Consider the following 14,378-nt stretch of genomic DNA (forward strand, 5'->3'; position numbering starts at 1 on the left):
TTCCAAGCTTTAAAGTGCTTTAACATGAGCATCCTGTGGGTGGGCTCAGAATCGAGACATAATGGTGTTTTACTTTCCAAGTGGCACCCTGAAGAGTCCCCGCTTCTGTCTTCACTGGTGACTCCACTCTCAACACTACCCACACACACTGGAGTCATCATGGAGACATGCTGCCTAACACAAACCCTCTGAGCAATGTAACCTACTGTATGACATATTTACAGTAGACTTTGTACATGCAGTCATGTAAACATGCAATACAGTGATGGGGCTGCCTGTGACTTCATCAACTGGAGATTATCCTCTGTGACTCAGGTGGATGGTGACGAAGCTTGGTCGGTTTGTTTGTTTGTGTGCGTGCGTGCGTGTGTGTGTGTGTGTGTGTGTGTGGGGGGGCAAGAGTGTGTATGGTAGTGCAGTGACAGTGTGAAAGAAGATAAAGACTCAACTGGAAAGAGGGCAGCTATGATTCATTATCAAAGTGAAAGATAAGGCCAAAAAGAACTCTTTGGAGATTCAAATGTAGTTTCAAAGCAGCAAAATTTCCATTTTGATTGCCTTCTTCATTTCATAAAGCCTGGAGGGTCATCTGAGGCCCAGGGGAATCTGCTGCTATCCAAGATCCTATTCTTCCACTATGACCAGACAAGGCACCTTTGGCCCAACGGTCTTTCTTCTACCAGGTGGCCATCTTGACTAAATTCAGTCAAATTTAACATTCGTTTGGATAAAGACAGACTAAGAAAAGCTTCAGGCACACTCATTTTTATGTGATTAAAAATGAGCAGGGCAAAATTTCCTTCAAGCTGAAGCACCATTCACTAATATACCTGCAGAACTGTTCTTACCCTATGTGCAAAATAAAGACACACAAATTTGTGAACAACGGCCAATATGGTTTGCACCACCATTCATGTTAGTTATGCTAGTTAATAATTCTAGACCAATAGGCACATGCTTGCCATCTGCAATCTGAATACCAGCATATCCCTTTTTACGAAGATAGACTTGCCTAAAGTTGTAGCGGAGAGAGCAGTAAAATTGTTCTAAAAAAGAAACTTGAAGAAACTGAATCAATAGTGTCTGAGGAGGAAGCCAGAGAAGGAACAGCTTTCCAAAGTGTTTTCCAAAGTTTCCAAAGGAGTAATGATGGTTTAAAAGAAAATTTGAAAGAAAAAAAAAAAGTGCAAAAAAAGCAGAAGAAGCAAGAATTTTCTTTGAATTTCTGAGATTATCTCATAAAAAACCAAAAGAGAAACAGCACTGTTTGTAAATGAGGCCCTGCCATTTTGTATGTGGCAGCAGGGACAGTGCTCCTCCACTTAGCCCACCTGCAGGTTTGCAAAGGTGCGTGAATTGACAGCACTTTAAACGGACAATACTCTTTATAACTGGCTTCTCATTCACTAACATAGATTACACAAATGCAGCTTTACCACTTCTGTCATCACAAAAGATGATAAAATCCTTATTTAATCAAGGAGTCTCATCAAGATTGAAATCTCTTTGACTGTTTTCTTTTTCATAAAATGAGAACAATAACACAATAAACAAATACATTAAAACACTTGAAATAACCATATAAAATATAGTAAAGCTCTAAGATCTCCACAGGACAGCTCTGGGTTCATTTGAACAGTGTATCGTACCTGAAACCACATCTACCAATGTTAGTATGCAAGGATTCTAAGTATTTCCTGGATCATGCTTTGCGTTTACAAGATTTAAGTGAGAGGAGAGATGCAAAGCTTCAGAAGCAGTGCTCTGTGAATGAAAAGATGGAATAACTTTTAAAAAAATCTATACAACCTTTAAATAAAATTAAAAACAATGAATATGAAACATTTCAATGATAAAATGTAGTGCACATTGATACAGAAGGATTAAGTGCTGCAGTGTTGCTTGGGCAGCATGATAATACAGAGTATCTCCATAGTCAAGGACAGACATGAAAGCTGGCTGCACAATAGTCTTCCGGTTGGAAGAAGAGAGAAGAAGCCTCGTTTATTTATCTTCAAATTGTTGACCTAAATGTTTAACATGAATCTGATGAATTTGAGAAATGAATACATTTGAAATTCTGCATTTTAGAGTTAGCATTTGTTTCATTTGATGCCTGGTCATGTAGTAAAGCAAAGCATGAGAAATAATAAAAATGTTTTATATTATACTAAAAAAAACTCCAAAATTCCTGTATAAAATATAATGGGATCATAAATGATCTCACTTTGCCATTTTAGTCATTAAACGATATTTTGGCTTCACTTCTGCGTGCTGGTCTGATGACAGCTGTGGGAGATTCTTGTTTTTGCCAGGCTAGTGCTAATCAAATGTGAACAAACACCCACACATCCTCAACTTAGCTTAAATTTCTGAGTTATTTCTGCATTTTTTTTTTTTTTACCTAAAAGGGGAAAAAAAACCAAAAAGAAAGCTTTTTACATTTGAAGTAGTTTTCAGGCGATGCATCAATGTCTGTGACACAGAGCAACAACAACAACAAAAAAGGACTGGTATCTGTTTTCTGATAAATCACTGGAGAAAACTCAAAGAAATATATTTTAGGACAAATTTCAAGGGTCTTATCACCATGTGGAATAGGTGACCAGTCGAAACAATTTATATCAACTGAAAGGTCTCTCTACAATCTGTCTCACACACACAAGGATGCTAAAAAAATTCAGAATAGGAAATCGTGGTTCTTATATAGTGCTTTTCTACTCTACTGGCGCGCTGTATACAGCATTTCGCATTCACCCATTCATACACACATTTATGCAAGCAATTTTTTCTATATCTAAGTGCTTTATATCTAACATTGACACACAATTACACTCTGATGAGTGACTCAGGAGCAGCTCAGGGTTCAGTATCTTAGCCAAGGCAGGGATCGCACCACCAACCTCCAACTCTACCTTCTAAGCCACAGCCACCCCTGTAAATATTGTTTTGTATTTAATTTTGCTAATTTTTCATTTCCCTTTATCCATCTACAAGATTCTGTTCATAATTTTTTATACAGGATTTCTAGGCACAGTCAAATGACAGGGTTGCCAGTTGGAAGTGGCTGGGATGACAATTAGTGTCTTCAAGTGTGAGGCCATTTGTCTCAGTGGGAAAAGGGTGGAGATCCCACTCTGGGTCAGGAAGGAGTTACTGCCTGAAGTGGAGGAGCTTAAGTACCTTTTTTACAACTAAGGGGAGAGTGAAGCAGGACACTGACAGAAGGATTGTGCACCACTGGCACCGATGCAGATACTGTACAAGTCTGCTGTGGTGAAGAGAGAGCCTATGGCCTTGAGGTTGGGTAGTGACTGAAAGAACGAGATCTGGCAACGAACTTAATCTGTAGGGTGTCTGGGCTTAGAGATAAGATGAGGAGCTCGATCATTCGGGAGGGGCCTCAGAGTAGAGATACTGCTCCTTGATATCAAAAGGAGCCAGTTGAGGTGATTTGGGCATCTGCCTAGGATGCCTCCTGGAAGCCCTCGGCATGTTTTTCAGGAAGAAGGCCCCGTGACAGACCCAGCATAAGCTGGAAAGATTACATCTCTCAGATGGCTTGGGAACACATCAGGAACCTGGTGGAGGTGTCTGGGGAGAGTGAGATCTGGGTGTCTCTGCTTAGCCTGCTAGCCATCTGACCTGGACCCAGATAAGTGGTAGAGGATGGATGCATGTGTGGATGGATGACATGTACAGCCTTTCCTTTACTTATTTAATGTCATTCATACCTGTACATACATACAGAATACATGCAGAACTAACAAACAATCCTTAGTGCTGCCTTCAGTGATTTAAATACACACGGAGGATGCATATGAAGCAGCATCAAACCTCACTTCACATAGACTTATAGAAAAACACATCTTCAAGGAGACGGGGAGGAGGAAGACGTGGCAGTGCTTGGAGCTGCTCAGAGTGAGAGAAGTGTCTGCATTGACATCTTATACTGTCAAGAAGGTTTGCTGGGTTAGTGCTGAATTTATTTTATCAGACTGACAATTTCTGACTGTGACAAGATGTTCATAAAACCTTGAAAAATATCTGTTGGAAATGCAAAGATTTTCAAAGACTATAAAACACCTCTACAGACCTAGGAGAAGGGACACACACACACTGTACACCCACACACATAAACTTACACACATCAGCAAGCAGGAAATCATGTTCTCTCTCACACACACACACACACACACACACACACACACACACACACACACACACACACACACACACACACACACACACACACACACACACACACACACACAGAGGCACCTAAAGGCAAATGCAGATACACAAACATTAGTGCACTGCAGCCTAAAACTGTCTCTCTGTGTTGATTTTTCTGGGCTCCTAAATCTGGTTTGGGGGCAGAGACGGTGCCCACTCGATTCTTTTATGCAATGCAGCAGGTTTTCTGGGGGAAGGAGAGATGTATCCAACTCATCTCATGGGCACAGTACAATCAGGTAAACGAGAAGTAAAAGTGAAAATGAAAAGGGCGATGAGTCTGCTTACGGAACAGTTGGAGAAGGAGACACAAAACAAGGATGAACCGAAAGCCTTCGCAGATGTGTGTCTCTTGATGATGACTCTGGAGCCAAATTGAACACTGAAATTATCTAAAGCTGGTGCAAACTACAACAACACAATCTCCTTACATACTGAAGTACTACAATACACCATGCTAATAAGCATTTTTACTGCTGCAGGTAGGTGCTTGAAGGGATATTTCCTTCTGGAGCAAATCTTGGTATTTTTTTTTTCCAAAAATCTTTAAACTCATGGGTGCATGAAAATAACAATTTAGCAAATAAATATTAGTGTGTTTACATGCCTTTTAAATGATGTGTTTTAAGTTATATAAAAGACATCTTAGCCAATGATTACATATTATATTCAGAAATGGGATTCCTTAGGCTGGTGATAAGATAAGTTTTCTTTACAGCAAGCATTCCCACTAATGGTAATGACACTCCCTGATGGCAGTGGTCTCCAAGAAGAGGGCCAATGCACTGGGACCACACTGCAAAAACTTCTCAGTAATGGGTGGAAAAACACGACCAAGAAGCAAAGGCACAAACCCCGTCTCCAAACTCCTCATATCTCAATCAAATCCATACTGAGGTCACATTGCCACCAACAGGATGTTAGCAAAATCCTGTTACCAGACACCACATGTCACCTCCAGAACTCTTGAACCGTGCCCAATAGATCCATATAATACTAAACAGCTGGTTGTACCGTTGTGGCTGTTTGGTGTACAGTCTTACATTTCTCTGTGTGGTCTTAGTAGCGTTCTGAGCTTAACTAAACAACAGACATATTCCCAGAAACAGAACCTTACTCAAGGTAGCAAAAATGGCTGGATCAGAAAGCTATTGTCCATGTAGTTTCGACTGTCTACTTTTCCCCCAATGAATAATTCAATAAAAGAATAAAATCATGTTTCTTGGAAGGATGCAGGCAGCACCTTTTTTTTAATGCATAAAAATCCAAGAAGTCATTCCAGGAAACTGTTTGGAAAAGGGCCAAAATTAATTGGCTGATAATTGGATGATCATCTAAAACATGCCAGTAGCTGTGCCCTTACTGGCCAGCAGATCCTCATAGGATTCCGATTGTGCCAAACAGACTTCAATTTGCTCACAAATGCACAGCTTGAAGCCTGGCAGGATGAATTGCCTTGTGATTGTGGTTTTGCAAATCTTGCGAGAATCCAGCTGCCTCACAAGGTGAAGGAGCTCATTCTTGTTGCTCCAAAAAAGGCTGTTTTATGTGAACAATTTTCCATAATCATGACAATGGGTGTTAAAAATGGCTGTTGTGCCTTCTGGAGTAATTTAAATTATATTGAGGCCATCTAGATAACAAAGCTTTCAGTGAAATAATGAAACAAATCATAAAAATATGTAGTTATCGTTGCAGAAATTATTTTATATGTAGTGTGAGACTTAATTTAAATAACCTATAGGAAAAATCTGTTTGACCTATACAACTTTTCCTTTTTTTTAATTTCATATGTACGTTGCTACACTGCTGGATACTCACATTAAACATGGTCGTGTATATACAGTACAATAAGGTTGTTCTGAGGGATGATGATGATACTTTGGGGCTGCTCCCTTATCGCAAAAGGCTGCCACAGCAGTTAGCTCTGCATGATTGATTTGGCACATCCTGGATACCTTTCCTGACGCAACACTCCCAACAAGTGCCTCCACCAAGTTTTGCAAGATTAATAATAAATTTAGTCTCCTTAGTCTGGACCATATAGTAGAACTATACTATACTATTTCTAAGATAAGTAAGTATAAAGCCAGCAAGTGTTATGAATTAATATTGTTCTAGCTGTTCAGCTGATATCTCTCCACTAACTGAGGCTGGCTAAATCAGTCAGCATTGTCTGTCAATGTGCAAACATTTCTTTATGCTGGAAGTGAGGAATAAATTATTTTTAGTTTTTTTGCATTTGGGAAACACACCTCTGCCGCCCGCGGCAATGCTATATGCATCAGTGATGCCACAAGGAGACAACACGATGACTAGACTATTGAGCAATTTTTCTAACCCTAATGCACAAGCAATCCCTGTGAGCTGAACACTCAGACTACAGTCTGCTTTAAACGTTCATTTTCAGGCAGTTTTTTTCTACTCCTTGCCTGTATGATGACACAGAATCTCCCACCCACCTGCTTGCAGTTTAACCCTTACGTTTGTGAGGGACAGTCAATCAGAAGAAATTAGTCTTAAAGAGAGGCTGACCTTGGGGTGAGTCCCGGCCTGTTGCCAGTTTGCCCGCGTGTCTTTCCCCCATTTCCTGTCTCCCTACTGTGGACAAAAGCCGCTGTGGCCAAAAATGGGAAAGGAAAAAAAAAAAAAAAGGTTGACCTTGAAGGGGGAGGAGCTAAAACAGCTTATTTTGGATAGAGGATAAACTGAGAGGCCACTATATGATAAATAAAGATTTATTTTTTTTAAGTGTCATGAAAAGCTACTTAAGTCCAAGAATAACAATATGGTGCTGGAAATGAACAGAATAGGTCCACTTTAATTTGGCTGTTTATAAAACCAGCACACTCCCACCTTACACACTTAATCCCAGGGGCCATACTACTGCCTTTTTTTCATTAATATTCTGTTCACTGGGATGCTTGAATCCCACATTTCTAGGCCCGATCATACCACGACCTCCACTACAACACAAGTTATTAAAGACATGATTTGGCTTGACGACAAATTCTATGTAAAGACGTCTCCAAAGCTTACTTTCCCCCCTTATGTTCTCTAAATGTCTACATCTATTTAACACTTAACAGCTACTTTAAATGAGGAGGGAGGAAAAAGCATAGGAGCCACACAGCGTGACACTATGCTTTTCACAGTATATTTTCTTCTAGGCATCCCTTAAAATATTATATAACAAATGAACACTGAATCTTAAGCAGGTGCATCTCTGAACCTACAGAATCACAGTGTTTTTACTTCTCGTAATCAATAATTTCTACAGAAAGAGAACCAAATGCAGTCCTCATCAGAGAGAGGAGCCAATGCAACAGTCTCGCACTGTACATTATTGGTAAAAATGTGGGTGTCGGTTGGGGTATTTCAACATTTTTTTCCCACTGCCGCTCTGTAAGGCAGAGAACATTATACTGGCGGACTGTTTGAAGACACAGGAAGAAAAGGTAACAGGGAGAGCAAGAAAGAGAGAGGAAGAGGGAATAGACGAAGAGGTATAACACTGTAGCTCAGGGGGTTTACGAGTTTGCGTTCACGGCGCTTAGATCTGAGCCCCTGCTGAAGGAGAGTAAAAGTGAGATATCAAACAACTCAGGAGTGATGTGAGAGAAGAGTAGAGAGATGGAGGAAAGAGAAAATGAGAGAGAGGGAAAAAGCTCTGCTTTCCCCTGTGTTGTGTGTGTTTTTTTTCTTTCCTCGCTGCATTTCAGTCGAGCGAGGGACGACCTTGCTGGGTAGAGCACAGTGCTTCTCTCTCTTTTAAGTCCCACTCACTCTCTCGGTTCCCTTTGAGGATCAGCCAGAGGGATCAGCAGAGGAGAGAGAGTGATAGAAAAGCGGAGAAAGACGGAGAGAAAAAAGACAAGCGGCAGACATGTGAAAACCGGGAGGAGGGGTGGGTGCAGAGACATATGACGGAGGAGACAAGAGTTAAGAAGTTGAGAAAGTGAATTGAGAAATAGATGGACAGGGCAGCTATGAAGAGAGGGATAAAACATTGGAATGATAGACAGGCAGGTACAGGAAGCCTCAAACATTTGGACACTGTATGGATGTAGTTTCCTGAAATCCAGTGGCAACAGAACCAAAAGCTGAGGTGAGCTGAAGTTATCCACAGCTGCTTCATTTCCCACTTAATAAAATTTTAAGTAACTTAAACACAGATTTAGACTCTATTTGAGGTGTTACACATTTGTCGGTGCTCTTTAATCAATTATTAATTCTCTAAGGAGCTTCTCTGCAACAAATTGTGGACTCCACCTCCATAATCCTGGACTTTAGTCCGAGTGTTCTGCTCTACAGCCTCGGTCATTTCCAGTTCTGGTTAGAGAGGCTCTCCAGCTTGCAGTTGATATTTAGCGGAAAGAGTTTTTCCATTTAATAAAGTCACGTTTTTCATACCATTCATAGCTGGCATTTTCAGCAGATGTCTTGAGTGTATTAAATTACTTAATTGTCTCTCTTTTTGTCTTTATTGGTAGTAGCGGGGTCCTCCCTTCCCATGCTGGTTTTAGACCTGGAACAACAAAGCAGAGTGTAATCCTGTGCATCACATCTTGTTTGCTTTCTTTGCACCGTATCAAAGCTATATGAAGTTGTCACTAATTCAACGGAACATCCTATTGCCACTGCTTTACATTTAAAGCATTCAACAGGAAAAATAGCTGCTTCACTCTGCCGCCTGTGTCACCAAAGGATGCGCTCAGGCACAGCGTTGCATTTTGGCAGCACTCAAAACCGGATTCAAAATCAATGTAGTAATGCATGAAAAACTGAAGAAAATGGGATTGAAATATAAGACTATGGGCTGGGTTGCAGGTGCGTGCCTTTAGTGCGAGTAAAACGTGAGCTGTTACACAGGCGGTGTGGACTGATTAAAACACAAGGATATCGGCTGAGCCCTGTAAGACACGCATGACTGAGGAATAAAACTGAAACGCCTTCCACGCAGGAGAGTAATGGAACAAGAAGAAGCAGCAGCTACACTGGCCTGTCAGATAAAGAAGTTACAAATGACGGGCAGGCAACCAGCTTCAGCATGTCCTGCTTTAGTTGCAAACTGCAGGTGTGCAGGTGCTTTGTGCAAAATGACATGAGATGACAGGCTGCTACGTTTCTTAGCTTACTGTATTCATAATGTAAATTAGCACGATGAACCGCCAACATTTCAACAAAATTCACTATATGATAAAAACCCTTTGGTGGTTCTAGAGTTAATGTGCTGAAGATTATTTGTGAGAAAGGGATGAAAATGAGGTCAAACTGACCTCTGAACAGCAAAATGTAATCAAACTGGATATGTATGACTGGTGTACTGAAATTCCTGCAAAACATTTCTGATATCATTTTATGGGACAGAAAATAAGTCCCAGAGACATTTGACCAAAAGCAGTCAAAAACAGTTCATCCTTGAGGATAAGTAAAAGTTTTTGAACGTTCTAAAACTAACCCTCCAGGTTCACTGCATTCATGAGAAAGGGATGCACGCGAGGCCACACAGACCTCTGACTGCTCATCTCTAATTTTCAGGTCATAAATCCAGCTGGATGTGCCAGACTTGAAGAAATTCCTATAAGTCGTTCAGAAGTGTGGTCAAAGGTCCTCGAATTTTAGGCTGAGTGAATGCTTTTGCCAAATTTAAAGAAGTTTCCCTCAAGGTGCTCAAGAGATATACTGCGTTCAAGACTGACAAAGGCACGGCCTGATAACATAATGCCTCTGGCCACAGCAGTCGCCAGCACAGAGGCATAAAATTCATGAGATGATTAAAAGATAGAATGACAGAAAGACTGCAGACATAAAGAAGCCTGGAACATTTTGACACTGAATTGATGTAGTTGATATGACACCCTGTACCAACACTGAAGCTGAGCCAGTCTGTGTACTTGTCAGCTGCTACATTCACCGTTTGATAAAATTAGGACTGATTTAAACAATTTCCAAATCGGCCTTGATGTGAATTTTATCTTGGCATTATAAGATATTGTGAACATTTGTGGCAGCTTGAATTAATGCACAACCTCTTGAATGTCGCTGTCCATCAAACGTTTCCTAGAAAACCACAGAAATGTGCGGCCACAACGAGTTTTCCTCTTCACTGGAGCAGATGCAGAGATAATGGGCAGCTACACAAGACCAAAACCTAACAAGGGTCAGCAAGGACATGGAGAGACGCTAACAAGGGTAACAGATCTGCATAATAACATGTACAGCAAAGGGCTTGCTCTCACACATCTGCATGCTAAATTAAGTAGCATCCACGATGAGTGCTACACAAATGCACTTGTACACAAACTCGCACACACACGTACAGTTTGCTGTCTTCAAACAACGGTGAAGAAGACATTTTTGCCCTGGGTCATGAATTAACACACTCCCACACAGCTGACAAAAAGGTGCACAAAAACATGTAGCAGAGCATATTCATGGACGGCCTTGATATGCATATGTGCAAATATCTCAAGACAAAGAGGCAGCATTAAGTGGTGGAAGAGGGGTGATAAATGAGAGTTTGGCTTAATGTGGTACTGTTAAGCCTCCACATTTTCACCCACAAGGAAGGTTTGTTTTATAGCCTCTTCCTCCTTTATCTAACACCCTATTGCGCTGCTGGCAAGAGCCCCTCTGCATCCCCCTTGTGCAGGAGCTCCCCACTTTATGCTTCCCATCCTTCTGGCTTTAGCCGCCTCCTGTCTGCTCTCATGCAACTGGCAGAGGAGGCGAGTCTCCAACAGCACTGCAACAGCTTCAGTCTGGTCTGGAGGGAGTGGAAAGGTCATTTTTTTTTTACACACACACACACACACACACACACACACACACACACACACACACACACACACACACACACACACACACACACACACACACACACACACACACACACACACACACACACACACACAGCTCCATCATAAACAGGCAGACATATGCAATAGAAACGATTTCAACTATGTAACAGCACTCCTGATGAAAGCCTCTTCAACCAAGTGGATTTTCTGTGCAGAGTGTCAATCAAAAAAAAAATTCCTTTTAAAAACAAGGTGATTGAATCTGGTCAGGAACACACAGATAGATATTAAAAAGACTTGTGTTTTTGTTCAGTGCTTCATCGACTGTAAAATCATTAATCAAACATTATGAAAGAGTGCTTCATCAAGGTTAGGGTACTTCTCTCTTTACAAAGATGTTGCACTCTGTCACATATTACTGCTTGCATACAGATTAGTGGCATATTAAAAAGTAACCTGAATTCAGAGTGATTACTTTTATCCAGTGGTGAAACATTTCTATCCTGATGGGAGCGGTCTTTTCCACACTGACAATGAAAATTATGTGAATTATATGCTGTGCCCTTCACCTAATCTCAGTTTAACTGAACAACTGTGGGAGATTTAGGACTAAAGACAATGCTTTCCACCACCAACATCAAAATAATAAAATGAGGGAACATCTTTGGAAGAACGGGGTCCATCTCTCCTGCAGAGTAAAATACTGGATAATCAGGAACTATTATTAAGGAACACTGGAGCTCTTTTTATTGCATACAGAGGCCCGACACCTTAGAAAGACACTTCATATCCCTTTTTAGACATAAGACATGCAACTTTCCTGCCTTAAAGTGACAGCGTTCTGTCTTTAGTGCCTGAGCACTGAATGTGCTTCTTATGGGGCTCGGGCCTTTCTGTGTGGACTTTTTGTGCAGGTTCTCTCCAGATTCCTCCCACAGTCCAAAGACAAGCATGCCAGGTTAACTGGTGATTCTAAATTGGCTATAGGTGTGAATGTGAGCATGAATGGCTCTCTGTCTCTGTGTTAGCCCTGTGATAGATTGGTGACCTGCCTGGGATACACCCTACCTGTCGCCCTGTGAAAGTTATGACTATGTGGCTGTTATGGACAAAAAGAGAACAGCAAGGACACCTTTGGTTATCTGCTGCTCTTTTCAGCATACTGGAGAAGGGAGTGTCTACATGCATGCATTTATCACCTCTAGTGACTGAGCTGCAAAGTGAAAAAAAAAGTAGAATTCCAGCATGAGAATGAAGCTGTGATAATGTGGAAAAAAAAATGAAATGAAAAACACTAAAAAGGGAGGTAAGGTTTGATAATAGCAGATAAGAGAAACTAAAGGGCAGAACAAAACAGAGAAGCCACAGATGAGAGTGGAAAAAAGAAACGTGTTGAGACAGGAGGACAAGAGAGAGAGAGAAAAAGAAAGAAAAGGCGAGAGCGAGAATGAGTGGTGGTGGTGGTGATGGGGGGGAGGGAGCAGAGGTCTCTTAACCTGGTGCGACGGGGCGTGTACTTGTAAATAAACATCAGCTTGAGATTATTCTGAGCACGGAAGCCCAGACTGTGGGGCCCTGAGGTCAGAATGGGCCCATACCTGTCCTCTCTCTCTCTCTCTCTCTCTCTCTCATACTCTCACACACACACACACACACTTGCACGTATGCACACAGCTACATCCACATCTACACAGAGTTCAGTTGAGCCTGTTCAAATACTGCACACAAATACATAAAAACAGACATACATTTGGGATATAAAGACCTGCATGCATGCATGCATCCAAACACACACACACACACACACACACACACACACACACACACACACACACATCTGCACAGACGCACGCACCCAAATATAAACTGACAAATGCACACAAACACATACACTGAATCTAGTGAGACAAAAAAAAAAAAAGAGTTAAACAAAGAAAAAGTGCCCACTGCTGCAGTACCCACACAGTGCCCACAGACTCAGAAAACATTCAAGTCTGCACACGCACGCACACACACACATGCATACACACACACACAAACACCCATGCTTGCACAGTTAACACCCCAGATGTCTGCAGACATCCAGTCATTCCTCAGCTCAGACTCCGTGTGTCATCAATCTCATTTTTTTGTCCTTCCCTTATTGTTTTTGAAAAAGCGACTGATGAGTCCAGACACTGGATGTATGACTATTCACGGTGAGATAATCAGTCGCTAAATTCACAGCACACTCACTCAAATCCAGAGATTATATCCTGTACCCTCAAAATCAAATGCAGGGCAGAGCTGGGCCACATCAGCTTTAACAGTGTGATGCTTTTAAAAGTTAGTTACTGGGGGGAAAAGTCTCCACCAGATGCACTTGGTAGATATAACTGTGGCAAGAGTCTTTTTGTTTGTTTTGTTATTGTCTGTTGAGAAAGTTGATCTTTGGAGTGAAATTTTGGTGAATGTTTTAAAATTCCCCCTCCTGATTTTGCTATCACTCTCAACACACGCACACACACACACACACACACACACACACACACACACACACTATACATGGCAACAGAGTGGCACTTACTGTTCGATGCTGGGGGACAGGTACAGTTTTGGAAAGACTTGGGTTGCTTCAGCATCCTCAAAGCTCACTGAGAGGAGGGCCACGTCTTCTCCAGGGTCCAGCGCTGTGTCCTTAAGATAGAAGAACCCAGGTTGATAATGTTGTTCAATAAAAAAACAAACAAACAAAGCATGGACATGGGCTAAGAAAGCATTCAGAGTTGTTAAAAACGCCTGAATCAATCAGACCATCAAAGTCAGAGGACAACTTGGGCAGTAGTCTCCATTGCTATGTACTTTTAAAAAGAGAAAAGTGCTACATCAAGAGCCTTAAAGTAGAAATTCATTATTTTTTGCAAGAGGAGGAGCAGACTAAAAAAAAAAGAAAAAAAAAAAAACAGCCAGCGTTAGCACAATTTTGGATTCATCCCTCAATTCCCTTATACAGGAAAAACCTGGAGATGTATGCTTCCCTTAACACTTTAAATGAAGTCATGTTAATGTTACCACCTATCCAACTGCTGACCAAGCACTCCCTAATGGCTGAAGTCTCCCCCAGCAGGACACCTCACCACAAACACCTTGAAGAACAAGACAACGAGCACCCAGATCCAGCTTCTAACCAGTCTAAGTGCTAATGTCAGCATTCAGCTCAAAAGTAACTGAAACAAAGAAGTGTCACAGAAGTGGCCAATGTGGTTGTTTTCTGATTAAACAGACATTTAAAAAAAAGCTGGGCGTCAAACTAGGAATGCCTATCATTTTAAAATATTTGCAATGCCAATAAAGAGTTTA

At 41.3% G+C, this 14,378-nt stretch overlaps 1 protein-coding gene across 2 annotated transcripts in view; it reads right to left on the bottom strand.

The window, feature by feature from the left end:
• Positions 1-14,378, bottom strand: part of babam2 (BRISC and BRCA1 A complex member 2) — a 122,440-nt gene that overhangs the window by 19,773 nt on the left and 88,289 nt on the right. For both annotated transcript variants that reach the window (XM_030718863.1, XM_030718862.1), the window contains exon 7: positions 13,606-13,715. In XM_030718863.1, the coding sequence (XP_030574723.1) occupies positions 13,606-13,715 (110 nt within the window). The remainder of the gene's footprint in view (positions 1-13,605; positions 13,716-14,378) is intronic.

The sequence above is a fragment of the Archocentrus centrarchus genome, chromosome 22 (genome assembly GCF_007364275.1).
Source record: "Archocentrus centrarchus isolate MPI-CPG fArcCen1 chromosome 22, fArcCen1, whole genome shotgun sequence".
In the NCBI taxonomy this organism is placed as follows: domain Eukaryota; kingdom Metazoa; phylum Chordata; class Actinopteri; order Cichliformes; family Cichlidae; genus Archocentrus; species Archocentrus centrarchus.